Genomic DNA, 13,586 nt, shown 5'->3' on the forward strand with positions numbered 1-13,586 from the left:
GAGGCTTGTATGCAAGTCAGCTGAGCTCTGACTGAGCAGATGAAGATGGCACTAAGACCAGGGCAGGGCTGAGCTGCCCAGGGTGAGAAATGAGCCCAATTAGCTACGGGCATGGCAGAGATGAGCGTCCTATTTCCAGCCCAGGCTCCATCATCTTCGTCACAGGCAGCGTCATCAATTAATATTGATTTACATTGATCCTGCCCTTGCCATGTCAGCGAGCAGCCTCTGCCCTAAGGACTGCACCCCCTTCTCTCCCTCAGCTCTGCCTTTTCCCACCCGAGCCCCTAGACCCACCCCAGCTTGCTGGGGCCTCAAACAGCGCAGTTTGACCCAACCTAGAAATGTTCCAGGTTGGGTCTGGAGAAGCTCTTGGTCCAGTTCTCTCTGGGTGACCCGGATGGAAACTCCCGCTGCGGCCTGGTCTATAAATACCCGGCACACGGTGGAAAAACAAAAATCTATTTTCCGACTCTTTCCCAGTCTTGCAAGGGAGGACTGTCCCTGTGGGCCGGCTGGGTTGGTGGGGTGCAGCGTGTCTGTCCCACACCGGCCTGTCTCCCGGCCCTTTTCAGTCTGTAGTTATCTATTAACGCATTTCCTCCCTGCTGTGGGGCAGTCAGGACAGCTGGGCGGGGAGGCTTTGGTGATGGCTGGGCCTCTTGCAGGGAGGGAGGGATGCCGGCACGCTTCCTGGAATGGGGCACTAATTTGGGGGTTCCCTGAGGCCTGAAGAATTAAGGGGTGCCACGGTGCTCCCACAAGAGCTGGTAGACTCATTCTGCTACTGCTCAGGGCCCATAAGGGGAGGAGCTGAGTGAGGACCGGGCCCCCTGGCCCCTTCCAAAGGCAGCTCCTGCCAGCCACGATTCCCTCAGAAAAATTCCCGTGCAACTCTGGGGAGGGAAATGGAAAGCACCGAGAGCCTCTTCCCCTCCCATCCTGTGCCACTCAGCCACCAAGGCAGTCTGGAGGTGCCCAGCACAGACGGCCCCCTCCCTAGCACCCCGCCCTTTCAGCAAACACCTTGTTAACTTGAGTGCAGCCAAGCGGCCTGGTTGCTAGGCAACAGCAAAGCCGGAATGTGAGAACGAGAGCAGCCTGGCCCTGGGGCTGCCCGGTCACTCTGGCCCTGCCGGGGCCCGGAGCTGCCCCAGTGTTAGGGCTCAACAAGCCCCGGGCAGCCACACCCTCCTCAACCTTCGCAGTATCAGGACCTTTGCCAGGAAAGGTTCACTCAGGATGCGGTGTCTTGTGCTATGATGCTTCAGGCCTGGGGTGGGATGGAGAAAGGATTTTAAGAGCATCCCCGTCTCCATGGGAGCATGCAGGGACTGTGGCCCTGGAGTGCCCATGGGAGGGGCGGGGCCAGTTGCTCCACTGTCCTGCATGTGGTGGGCATGGATGGGGAGTGTCCTTCGATGCTCATGGCCTGAACACCTCCAAGGCACCTGTCCTCTCCTGGGTAAGGTTTCAGGGGGCCCCACGGTCTGGCCGGGGAGGCTGGTTTTGCTGTTGTGATGGCTGGAATTTTTGCTTTTATTTTGACAAATAAGACAACCTGCCTTGGCAGAGGAAGTGGCTGCCCCCACTTTGGTGGGCTTCTCCAGCAGGAAGCCACAAGGGTAGCCCCTCTGCTGGCCTTGCTACCCTGCCAAGAGCTAGGAGGGGGTGGTCCAGGGACAGAGCCTGCTTGGCTGGTGATTTCCTGACTCGCAGGGGGCAGCGCCCTGAATCCCTGTGTATTTATCATTCACACACTTAATTAAATGAACAGGCAGCAGACCCTGTGTGAGGCCACTAATTGATACTAAACAACATCAGAGCCATCATCTCAGCGTTACTTGTCACATCCCATCCCAAACAGAGCAGCCGGATCTATTCTGATCTGAAGGGACTTAGGCTGAGAGCATGAGACGTGATGAGGCCTGACCTGGCTTCGTGTCGACTCTGACTTTGGCCCACCCCTTTCCCTGCTTCCCACCATTCCCCAAGCCCACTGCCTCCGAGCCAGTGAGAGGAGAGGGGTGTTCTGAGCCGAAGACTCAGGTTCCAGGCCCAGATCCACCTCTTACTCTATGATTTGGGGCAGTTTTCTCAACTTCTCCAAATCTCGAGTGTCTCCTGTGTAAGACGGCGATCCTGGAACCTACTTCCTACCTTGCAAGGAAGCCAGCTGGTGTTAAGGAGGCAGCTTCCCATACCAGGCACACCTTCCATGAATGGTGGCTGTTATTATTAGAATTATGGGGGACTTGATTCTTTCCTGCCCTTGTCCCCGTCTTTATGGCCTCTGCCCTCACCCTTCAGATTCATTCTGGCCTGAGGGCCTGTAGTTGAATCCTGGAAGGCTGTTTTGTCCCCTCTCTGCCCCCCATGCCCCATGTCTCTTGTTTCCCCTGTTGTGGGGTTTGCACCCCTCCTTTTCTTCATCCTCTCTCGACACTGCCGATATCTGAAGGGCCCGAGCGCCTGTGACCAGCGGCCCTCCCCTGCCTCCCCCTTTCCCTGTAGGAAATCAGCAAACGGGAAGATGCGAGTGGACAGTTAAGCTGTATTCAGCTGCCTGTCGACTCCCAGGGGGTAGGTACGCGATCATGAGCTGGCATGCCTCCCGTGCCCCGTGCCCTCCACTCCGCCTCCGTGTCTCTGTGCTCGTGTTCACGCTCCGCTGCTGTGCAACCTGTCATAGCCGTGATGGTCGTTGGTGTTGTGAGGTTTGCTTCGATTTTAAGTCCCTTCCCCCTTGAGGACACGGAAGGGAGGCACCTCCTTGCCTCTGCCCCCATCAACCTGCCAAGGGCACCATCTCCATCCCTGCCAGACCGGTGGATGGGCCGGAGAAGGAAGGGACTTAGAATCCTCTGTGTGCACGTGTGTGGGGCACCCCGCGTGTGCCTGCCTGCGCTGAGTTCCCGGAGGAGTCCCAGACGTCCGGTTTCAGTGGAGTCAAGATCCGTGGCCGTAGACCATACTCCCCCATCTCCCACCCCTTCACCCTTTGCCCCAGACCCCTGTTGGAGACTCCACAAGCTGCCTCAGCTCAGGACAAGTCCTTGGAGGATGTGGGGATGGGATGTGGCTCTTGCCAAAATGCACCAATATTTTAAATCACCTCTGAGCCTCCGGCCCCTTCATCACCCAGTTAGGTCCAGCTGGTGTTCTCAGGGCTGCTCCCTCTCTGGCGCCACGATGAGCCTGTGCTCTGCTGCTCCCCGGCCCGGCACTAGAATTCGGGCGAAGCCAGCATTCCTGTGGGACCCCATGGTGTTGCGTATCCCGAGCAGCCCCCTGGAGATCCCACTTGATAATTAAAGGCCTCGTTAGGGCTGTAAACTGAGTTAATGAAAATGATCCCCTGAGATGCCAATTACCCAATATTTATGTCCTTATCAAAAGTAGCAATCAAGTATTTTTTAATAACTTCTTAAGGAGAAGTGTGTAATTACTGGGAAACCTACTGACCTGCTAAGAAGAAAGAAAGAACTGTCCCAGAGACAGGGAGAGAGGTAAAAATGGGGCCAGGGAGGGGGCCGGGACTTGGGGAAGATGAAGGGAAGACACAGGGACTGAAGTGGCGTCCTCAGGCTGAGCTGCTCTGTCTGGGGTCTTTCAATTTCCTTCCAGGGTCCTCGGGTCTGAGGCTCAGGGGAGGGGAGCCATGGAGAGAAAGCAAAGGGCCTCGAGGGGACTTTTGCAAGAGAGGCTCGAGTGACCACTTCACTCAGGTCCCCAGGTCCCCAGCCCCCTCTGGCCTGTGCCACCCACCCAACTAGCTACCCCTTCCCTCCCCAGCCAGCCTTGGTGACCGTCCAGCCAGGCTGGTTGTGCTGTGGGAGCACGTAAACCGTGGCCTTTTCTTCGGTGTGGTTGGCGAGGCAGAGGTGGTGGGGCCCTGGGAAGCCTTGGGCCCCAAGCCTGGGGTGTCTGGCCTGTGCCGGTGCATGCCTCGTGCCGTGGTTGCTGGTTCCTGTGGCCTATATGTGGTGTGTGTGTGTGAAGAGAGGGAAACCCAGTCCATCTGGGGTTGCCCCAGCCTGGCCTGGTCCCTAACTCCGCTGCTCCCCTGCCCTAGGGAGATGCCAACAAGTCCGAGTCTGAGCCCGATTTCTTCTCACCCAGCCTGGATGGCGATGGAGACAGGAAGAAGTGCTTGGCCCGTGAGTACCTGTCCTGGGGTGCAGCCTTTGGCCCTGGGCCAGCCCTGAGTGGACTCGGGATCTGTCCCTCTCTCCCCTTCAGTGGTGTCCCTGGGAGAGCACCCAGAGCTGCGGAAGAGCCTGCTGCCACCTCTCATCATCCACACGGCCGCCACACCCATGTCGCTGCCCAAGAGCACCAGCACGGGCCTGGGCGAGGCGCTGGGCCCCGCGTCTCGACGCACCAGCAGCAGCGGGTCAGCCGAGCCCGGAGTGGCCCATGAGATGAAGTCACCGGTAAGAGGTGCATGTGGGCACCCCGATGGGGGAAGATGTTCCAAGGAGGACAGGAGGAAGAGAGGATGGAGGCAGGCGGGTCCAAGGGCACGGCCCCAGGGCCATGGGCTGGACAGGGCCTGGGTGTGCCTGGACGAGCCTCTGGGAAGTCCTCGATGGTGATGAAAGCCAGGGAAGGAGCCCTACCTAGCCTGGGAGGGTGAAAGAGCAGGATCTAAGCTGACCACTTCTGTTCCACTGCTGAGTGACCTCGGGCAAGACGCCACCACCCTGAGCTGCTTCTGTAAAATGGGGGTGGAAGGGTCCCTACCTCCTTAAGACCGAATCATAGTAATAGGAGACCCTCATCTAGGTACTGATTCTGTGCCAGACACTGTTCTAAACACTGCTCCAAAACATTCTAAACGCATGTAATCCTCACAGCAACCCTGGGAGGCAAGTACCACAATGATCCCTGATTTACAGAGCGGGCCTGAGCCTCAGACTGCAGAAGGGAATAGCAGAGCCAGCATTTTAATCCAGGAGGCTCGTGTGGTACTCATGCTCTCATGATTTTATTTATTTTTAATTTTTAAAAATTTGTTTTTAATTGACAGATACTAATTGTGTATATTTATGGGGCATGATGTGGTGTTTTGATATATGCATACATTATGGGATGATTATATCAAGCTAATTAGCATATGCATCACTTCACATGCTTTTTTTTGCGGTGTGAACATTTAAAAATCTACTCTCTTAGCAATTTTGAAATATACATTATATTATTATTGACTATAGCCATCATGCTGTGCAATAAATCTCAAAAATGTATTCCTCCTGTCCAACTGAAACTCTGTACCCTTTGGCTAAGGCCTCCCCGTTGGCCCCACCCTTATCCCCTGAAAACCCAGCCTCTGCTAATCACCATTCTACTCTCTATTTCTATGAGTTCAACTTTTTTGGATTTCACATAGAAGTGAGATCATTTGGCATTTATTTGTCGTTCTGTGCCTTGTATATTTCACTTAGCATAATGTCCTCCAGTTCATCCATGTTGTCACAAATGACAGTCTTCTTCTCTTCTTTTTTTTTTTTTTTTTTTTTTTGAGACGGAGTTTCGCTCTTGTTGCCCAGGCTAGAGTGCGATGGCGCGATCTCAGCTCACTGCAACCTCCGCCTCCTGGGTTCAGGCAATTCTCCTGCCTCAGCCTCCTGAGTAGCTGGGATTACAGGCACGCACCACCGTGCCCAGCTAATTTTTTGTATTATTTAGTAAAGACGGGGTTTCACCATGTTGACCGGGATGGTCTCGATCTCTTGACCTCGTGATCCACCCGCCGCAGCCTCCCAAAGTGCTGGGATGACAGGTGTGAGCCACTGCGCCCGGCTCTTCTTTTTTTTTAAAGACGGGTTTCTCCATGTTGGTCAGGCTGGTTTCAAACTCCCGACCTCAGGTGATCCACCCGCCTCGGCCTCTCAGAGTGCTGGGATTACAGGCGTGAGCCACCACACCCAGCCAACTGTCTTCTTTTTTAAAGCTGACTAGTATTCCACCATGCATATATGCCATACTTTCTTTCTTTTTTCCAGCTCTGTCGCCCAGGCTGGAGTGCAGTGGCATGATCTCAGCTCACTGCATCCTCCACCTCCTGGGTTCAAGTGATTCTCTTGCCTCAGCCTCCTGAGTAGCTGGGACTACAGGCATGCGCCGCCATGCCTGGCTAATTTTTTGTATTTTTGGTAGAGATGGGGTTTCACCATATTGGCCAGGCTGGTCTCAAACACCTGGCCTCAAGTGATCCACCTGCCTCAGCCTCCCAAAGTGCTGGGATTACAGGCGTGAGCCACCATGCCCTGCCCATATTTTCTTTATCTAGTCATCCACTGATAGACACTTAGGTTGATTCCATATTTTGGCTATTGTGAATAATGCTGAAATGAAGATGGGAGTGCCCATATCTTGTCCACATACTGATTTCAAATCCTTTGGATAAATACCCGGTGGTGGAATTGCTGGGTCATATGGCAACTCTATTTTTGGTTTTTTTTTTTTTTGAGGAACCTATATACCGTTTTCCATAATGGCTATACTAATTTACAGTTCCACCAGCAGGCACAAGGGTTCCATCTTCTCCACATTCTCACCAGCACTGGTTATCTTTCATCATTTTTGTAGTAGCCAGTCTAACAAATGTGAGATAGCTCATTATGACTTTAATTTGCATTTCCCTGGTGATTACTGAGGTTGAGGATTTCTTCATATTTGATATACCTGTTGGCCATCTGTGTCTCCTCTTTTTTTGAGACAGAGTCTTGCTTTGTTGCCCAGGTTGGTTTCGTCATCCCGGCTCACTGCAACCTCCACCTTCCAAGTTCAAGCGATTCTCCTGCCTCAGCCTCCCAAATAGCTGGGATTACAGGCACGTGCCACCATGCCTGGCTAATTTTTTTTGTATTTTTAGTAGAGACAGGGTTTTACCATGTTGGCCAGGCTGGTCTCAAACTCCTGACTTTAGGCGATCTGCCCACCTCGGCCTCCCAAAGTGCTGGGATTACAGGTGTAAGCTACCACGCCCGGCCCTGTGTCTCCTTTTGAGGAATGTCTATTCAGGCCCGTTGCCCATTTTTTAGATTGGGTTGATTTTTTTTGCTGTTGAGTTTCTTTGCCCCATTATATGTACTGCCACTTAATACTTCTCTCACCAATTAAATGAGGAATGAGCTCTATTGACATACCTATTTTATAGATGAGAAAACAGAGGCACAGAGAGGCTTAATAACTTGCCCCAGGTCACACAGCTGGTTGGGGGGAGCCAGGATCTGAACCCAGGCATCAGAGACCAGAACTCCTGCTCACACCCCTACACTTGATGTGATGCCAGTGAGGCTCCTGGGAGGCCAAGTGCGCACATGAGAGGATGGGGCTGCTTGTCCCTGCCTGAGACCACTCCTCCCCTGCTCATCCACAGCCCAGCGCCCGCAGCTCCCCGCATAGCCCCTGGAGTGCTGCAAGCAGCTGGACCAGCAGGCGATCCAGCCGGAACAGCCTAGGCCGCGCCTCCAGCCTGAAACGGAGGAGCCCCAGTGGGGAGCGGCGGTCCCTGCTGTCCGGAGAAGGCCAGGAGAGCCAGGATGAGGAGGAGAGCTCGGAAGAGGAGAGGGCCAGCCCCGTGGGCAGTGACCGTCACCACAGGGGCTCTTTGGAGCGGGAGGCCAAGAGCTCCTTCGACCTGCCCGGCACACTGCAGGTGCCCGGGCTGCACCGAACTGCCAGTGGCCGAGGCTCTGCCTCTGAGCACCAGGACTGCAATGGCAAGTCGGCTTCGGGGCGTCTGGCCCGGGCCCTGCGGCCCGATGACCCCCCACTGGATGGGGATGACGCCGATGACGAGGGCAACCTGGTGAGGCCCCTGTGGGCACAGTGACCCCTCACCCCTGGCCTTGAAATAGGGGAGCTGTGCCCGGCCCGGCAGGGTTCAAGGGAGTTACCATTCCAAGCCCGGGGATATCAGAGGACAGCTGGAAACTGAGCTCCAAACAGTCCCTTTTCTCCCTCGGCCCGCCTTGCCAAGCCCCAGATCCTTGTCATGGCTGGGGCTGCGGCTCTGCCACCCTTGGTGGATATGAATGATTTCGGGCAGATGTGTATGAATCTTTCATGTGACTCAGAAAGACCCATCGCTCATCTCTCCAAACGGATGCCGCCATCCCCCCTTCTCATCTAAACCTCATCACAAGCCTTGACTTCCCACTCCACGCACACCCATGTGTCCCTCCCCCAGCCCCCTCACCACCACCATTACCTCTGGGGATGGGATGCAGTGACCTCAGGGTTAGCACGTGAAGCGCAGGGCCAGTGTCTCCTCAGCTCAGGTGTGTCTCTGAACAGACAGTTGTGCCGGCCAGTGTCTGATAACTGGTGCTGCTTCCCAGCTGGGCTGAAGGCAGGGGTGGGGAGAGGGGAGAGCCAGGGCTGGGGCTGCAGGGGAGGAGAGGGAGGAGATGGAGAGGCAAGGAGTCCTCAGGAGTGGGGAGGCGGCCTGGCAAGGTTGACAGGGAGATGGGGAGGTGGCTTCAGGAATATAGGAAGAGAGGCAGGGTGGAGCTTGGCCCCCAGGTTGGGGGGTAGACAAGGAGTGAGGGTGACGCCGCTGAGGAACCAGGAGCCGGGAAACCTGGAGGCCTGGTCCTGCTCATACTCCAGTGTTTGTTTTGCAGAGCAAAGGGGAACGGCTCCGCGCATGGATCCGAGCCCGGCTCCCTGCCTGCTGCCTCGAGCGAGACTCCTGGTCAGCCTACATCTTCCCTCCTCAGTCCAGGTAAGTGACGGGGCAGGGGTCTGACCTGTGTGCCAATCTCTTCTCCTTCTCATGGGTAATCTCCCCTGGTGATGCCATCAGGGATTGGGGAAGTAGCACCCTACCTGGAGGTGTGAGTGAGGGCCTAGAGGCGAGGGGGCCTCGGCTGGGTGGGCTCTAGAGGGGTACGGGCTTCGGGCGGTGCCTCTTGTCGCCCCCTGCCCTGCCCCCGCCTCAGCCGTTGCCTCCGTACCCGGGCAGGTTCCGCCTCCTGTGTCACCGGATCATCACCCACAAGATGTTCGACCACGTGGTCCTTGTCATCATCTTCCTCAACTGCATCACCATTGCCATGGAACGCCCCAAAATTGACCCCCACAGCGCTGTGAGTCACCAGCCCTGCCCAGGGCTAGGCCCTTCACAGGGTTTGCACTCAGGACCAGGGAGGGAGACGAGGAGGCCACAGTTGCTGACCTGCAGGTCACACAGCAGCAAGCGAGGGAGCCAGGACTCTCCCTTAGGTCTCTCACCAGATCCTGGTCCCCAGGACGCCTCCTGTGTCCTCTCCTGCCTCAGTTTCCTTTCTATGATACACCAGCCCAGCTGGGTGCCTCGTCTCACTCCAGGCTATTTCTCATGAGCCAGAGTCTTGTGGGGCACACGTGTGAGTTGGGGAGTGCTGGGGCAGTGTAGACCCTGTGTGCAGGTGGGGAGGCATCTTGCCCAGTCTGCTGTGGGGCCCTCCGGGGCATGCAGAGTGGCCAGGGAAGCCACTCTATGCTCCTGGTGGTCCTGCCCGGTCAAAAATAAGTAGATTTTCAGGGGCCTTAGTGGGGACATGGGTCACTTCTGCTTGGCCGTGAACCTGTCAGTCCTTCTCAGGAGAGCCAGAGGCCCGAGTACTGGACATACCCAGGGTCAAACCCCTTCAGGGTGGGCCCAGCTGGTCCTGGGAGCTGTCTCTTTCCAGCCTGGCATCATAGCCCTTCGCTGTCGGCAGCGATTCTGGTTCTAGAAGGATGGGTAGGGGGTGGCTGTGTTTCCCCTCACGGTATCTGGCACCACTTGCTTAGAGGTGGCCAAAGTTCGCCTCTCATCCCTCCTTGCCACCTCCCACACTATTGTTTAGATTTCAGTGCTGCTGAGGCTTCTTTTTTCCATTAGGGTGGGGGAGGAGGGAACCTGAAGAACGGAGGGACCAGCCCAGGACTAGGCGGGTGAGGGAACACCAGCACTGGGGACCTCACACTCGGAGCCACAGGGTATGGCAGGGGCGCCGGCCGCACTCCGGCCTCGGCTGCCTCCCACCTGAGGCCCTGCTGTGGAGCTCTCTGTCACCATGTCACTCCCCATCTTCACTCTCTCCCTGTCTTTCCACTCAGCTCTTCCATCTCCAGCTCTGTCACTGTACCTGCTCCTCTCCTTCCCTCCTCTGTGCTCACACTCCACCCGCCACCTCTCTAGAGATCTGAGCATGTCTCCTGGCCACCCAGGGAGGGACTCAGTCCACAGATCCCGGGGAACTAGCTGGCCTCCCTCCCTGCCCTGCCCCAGCCCGTGCCTGGGGGTGCACAATCTGTGCCAGGCCCCCAGCTTCCACTGCTGCTCCATTTCTGGGGCGCACAGCAGGAAAGCAAGTGAGGAGGGTGGGATGGTGGGCAGGGGTCAGGGGTCAAGTGAGATCCTGCCCCAGTTTTTAGAAAGGAAGAACCAGGGAATACGGCTTAGGACGTGGGACGAAGATCACAGCACTGCGGTGCAGACACTCTCCCCTTCCCAGCTACGTGGCCATGGGGGTTGGGAGCTCTGGTCACAGACAGGGGCGTGACTGTCCACAGAGCTGCAGGGGAGTCGGGGGCCTGGCACTGGCTCTGTGCCTGCATGAGAAAGGCGTGGTCTGCATTGTTGTGGAGGGTGGGGGTCATTTTTCTGAGTCAGATGTTAGAAGCAGGTTTTGACTTGTGTATAGAAGGAGAGCAGACCTGGGCCAAGGGCAGGGGCTTCCTGGCAGGCAACCCCTGCCTCCTCTCTCTTGCAGGAACGCATCTTCCTGACCCTGTCCAATTACATCTTCACCGCAGTCTTTCTGGCTGAAATGACAGTGAAGGTGATGGGGCTGGGGTTGGCTTGGGTGCTCTGGTTCCTGGTGGGGGTGGAGAGGCACGGGCTGAGGGTGGGAGGGTTGGCCGCAGCACAGGGCAGGGCTGAGGGTGGCAGGGAGGGTGGCCAGTGACGCAGCGGCGGTCCCCAGGTGGTGGCGCTGGGCTGGTGCTTCGGGGACCAGGCATACCTGCGCAGCAGCTGGAACGTGCTGGACGGGCTGCTGGTGCTCATCTCCGTCATCGACATTCTGGTGTCCATGGTCTCCGACAGCGGCACCAAGATCCTGGGCATGCTGAGGGTGCTGCGGCTGCTGCGGACCCTGCGCCCGCTCAGGTGACCCCCTCCCCAGCTCCGGAACACCTCCAACAGGTGTCCCCCTCTGCAGGGACACCTCCGACCACCAGCACCCCCTGCCATGGAACAAAAACCCGCACAGGCCGGCCTCTTGTCTGTGACCCCCACAGGCGATCCTGTCCCCTGCCCCAGAAAACACTCAGATTACAGCCCCAGTAATTTCCCTCCAGGTTCGAACCTGCTCTCCTCCTCTTCAACGTGACATATTCCTTAGGGCCGCTGCCCCGTGTGATGTCAGGTGACAACCACCCTGAGCGATACACAACACAAGGGGCCATGGGCAGGACCCTCACAGGCTCCAGCTGCAGCTCTCCCTCGGGTGGCCCCTAGGGGTGACACTTGGCCCCTCCCTGTGAGGTGACAGACTCCTCTTGCTGGCTTTCCCCATCTTCAGGCCCCTGCCAGGGACCACCCCCAGGTGACTTTTCTCCTGGCCAGGGGTCCACCCTCTCAGGAATCCCTCTCCAATCAGCCAATCACAACCCCCAACTCAGAATTTTTCTTGCACAGGGATGATTCGGACTAATGGTGATGCTTCCCTGACTGTGACGGTCCATATCCCTCTGCCCGTCCCCTCTCTGTCTGCTCCCGTACAAGTTTATCTCCCGGTGCCCCCAACCCACAATGCACTGCATCCCTGGGGAGCGCCTCACTTGAGTTGAATGCCCGCCACTCCCAGCCCAGACAGCTCCTACGTTTGGCATCCTGGGGTGGAGGTGGAGACATGAGGCATGGGGATCTCTGCAGCCTGTTTTGAGAGATTACAGTGGGGGTCCCGATGGCGTGGGGTCCTGTGAAAAGAGGAGTGCGTTCTGCCACCAAAGCCCAGGAAGGGACCAGAGGCCAAGGTTGGGGGTGTGGAGCAGGGTCAAGGGACAAGGGAGTGTCTGGGCTGGGGGAAGCCCTGTCACCCCACTCCTTCCCTCCCCAGGGTGATCAGCCGGGCGCAGGGGTTGAAGCTGGTGGTGGAGACGCTGATGTCCTCACTGAAACCTATCGGCAACATTGTGGTCATCTGTTGTGCCTTCTTCATCATTTTTGGCATCCTGGGGGTGCAGGTGTGTAGGGTTCTGGGGGACAGCTATAGGTAAAAGCCTGAGGAGAGCTCCTCCCCTTGGCCCCTGGGTCCTGAGGCTCAAGCCGCTGCTGCTGCCTTCACTCCAAAAAGGAATCAGCAGGAATACTTAGGCCCTAGGCCCCTTTACCTCCTGGGCATTTCAGAGAAAACTGGGAGCCTAGAGGAGGGCCCCAAGAAGGACCGGGGCTGCAGAGAGGTTTCAGGCCATGGGAGCCGCAGGCTGCTGTTCCTGCCCTCTGCACGCACTCCCTGAGCACAGACGCTGGCCCGAGGTCTACTCTGGGATCCCCTCCCTTCCTCCCCGGCTCCAGCGGGCTGCAGGCCAGGTCTGGGGATCCAGGGCCCAGACAGCTGGGCCAGGTTAGCCGCGTGCTGGCAGGCAGGCGGGTGCAGACCCCAGACAAGGCAGGAAGTGGGGGCTGCTGGGGAAACTTGGCTGTGGGCCCAGGGAGGAGACTTGGCTTTAGAAGAGAAAGTCAGAGCTGCCTGCAGGATTCAGCAGACGCCTCAGGGGGCCAGGGAGCCCCTCCATCGAAGTCTTCCAGGGCCCTTGGCTCCAGCTGTTTTGGCTGCAGGATAGACAGCTGGCTGTTCAAGCAGCATGGGAGCTCCTGGGTGGCTATGCCCTCCCCTCCCCGCCTTCCTGGGATGTCCGCTCGGCCCTGGGTCCGGGGCTGTTCCCTGGTTTCCTAGAAATTCTCTAGCCCTAGGGACCAGGCTGGGGTGCATTTACCAAAGCTGTGTGGTGCCTCTGTGTATACCCTCCCCACTCCCACCCAGTGCCCTTCCCCTTCCCTACTTCCCAGCCTCCTTGGGTCAGTAGAGTGAACCATTGTTGAGCCCACCTTCCGGTGGATTTGGGTCTGTTTCGAGCAGTTTGCTCAGGCCCCCTCGTCCCACCTTCCTTTCTCCACCACTAGTGATAACATGGTTTATACTGGAATGAGGGTGAGCCTTCCAGTCAGAGAGACCTTGGTTCGAGTCCCCTTTCTGCTACCTGCTGGCTAAGGGGCCTTAGTAAGTGGATTAACTTCTCTGAGCCTCAGTCGTTCTTATCTGTAAAGTGGGGTTGATGATACCTTCTCCCCCACCTAGAGCTGCTGTGAGAAATTAAGTGCCTAGCTCAGTGGATCTCAAACTTGAGTTTGCATCAGAATCACCAGAACAGCTTGTTAAAAGATCGCTTCGCCCCCACCTCCAAGTGTGTGATTCAGTAGATCTGGGCTGGGCATGAGAATGTGTGTTTCTAGCATGTTCCAAGATGATGCTGGGACCCCCACTTGGCACAGGCCTGGCCTAGCCATTGGTGGAGAAGATGCATGACTGTTATCGCCC

The 13,586-nt window shown here is 57.0% G+C and overlaps 1 protein-coding gene across 19 annotated transcripts in view; it reads left to right on the forward strand.

Annotated features, from left to right (window-relative positions):
• Positions 1–13,586, forward strand: part of CACNA1G (calcium voltage-gated channel subunit alpha1 G) — a 66,505-nt gene that overhangs the window by 31,545 nt on the left and 21,374 nt on the right. For 11 of the 19 annotated variants that reach the window (XM_012463539.2, XM_012463542.2, XM_012463546.2 and 8 more), the window contains 9 exons: positions 2,515–2,583; positions 4,076–4,160; positions 4,243–4,436; positions 7,388–7,819; positions 8,637–8,737; positions 8,978–9,101; positions 10,755–10,823; positions 10,968–11,152; positions 12,105–12,231. In XM_012463539.2, the coding sequence (XP_012318962.2) occupies positions 2,515–2,583; positions 4,076–4,160; positions 4,243–4,436; positions 7,388–7,819; positions 8,637–8,737; positions 8,978–9,101; positions 10,755–10,823; positions 10,968–11,152; positions 12,105–12,231 (1,386 nt within the window). The remainder of the gene's footprint in view (positions 1–2,514; positions 2,584–4,075; positions 4,161–4,242; positions 4,437–7,387; positions 7,820–8,636; positions 8,738–8,977; positions 9,102–10,754; positions 10,824–10,967; positions 11,153–12,104; positions 12,232–13,586) is intronic. The other 8 variants (XM_012463540.2, XM_012463544.2, XM_012463550.2 and 5 more) reach the window with 1 other exon arrangement.

The sequence above is a fragment of the Aotus nancymaae genome, unplaced genomic scaffold, assembly GCF_030222135.1.
Source record: "Aotus nancymaae isolate 86718 unplaced genomic scaffold, 86718_ANA_hifiasm-v0.15.2.pri h1tg000072l, whole genome shotgun sequence".
Lineage (NCBI taxonomy): Eukaryota > Metazoa > Chordata > Mammalia > Primates > Aotidae > Aotus > Aotus nancymaae.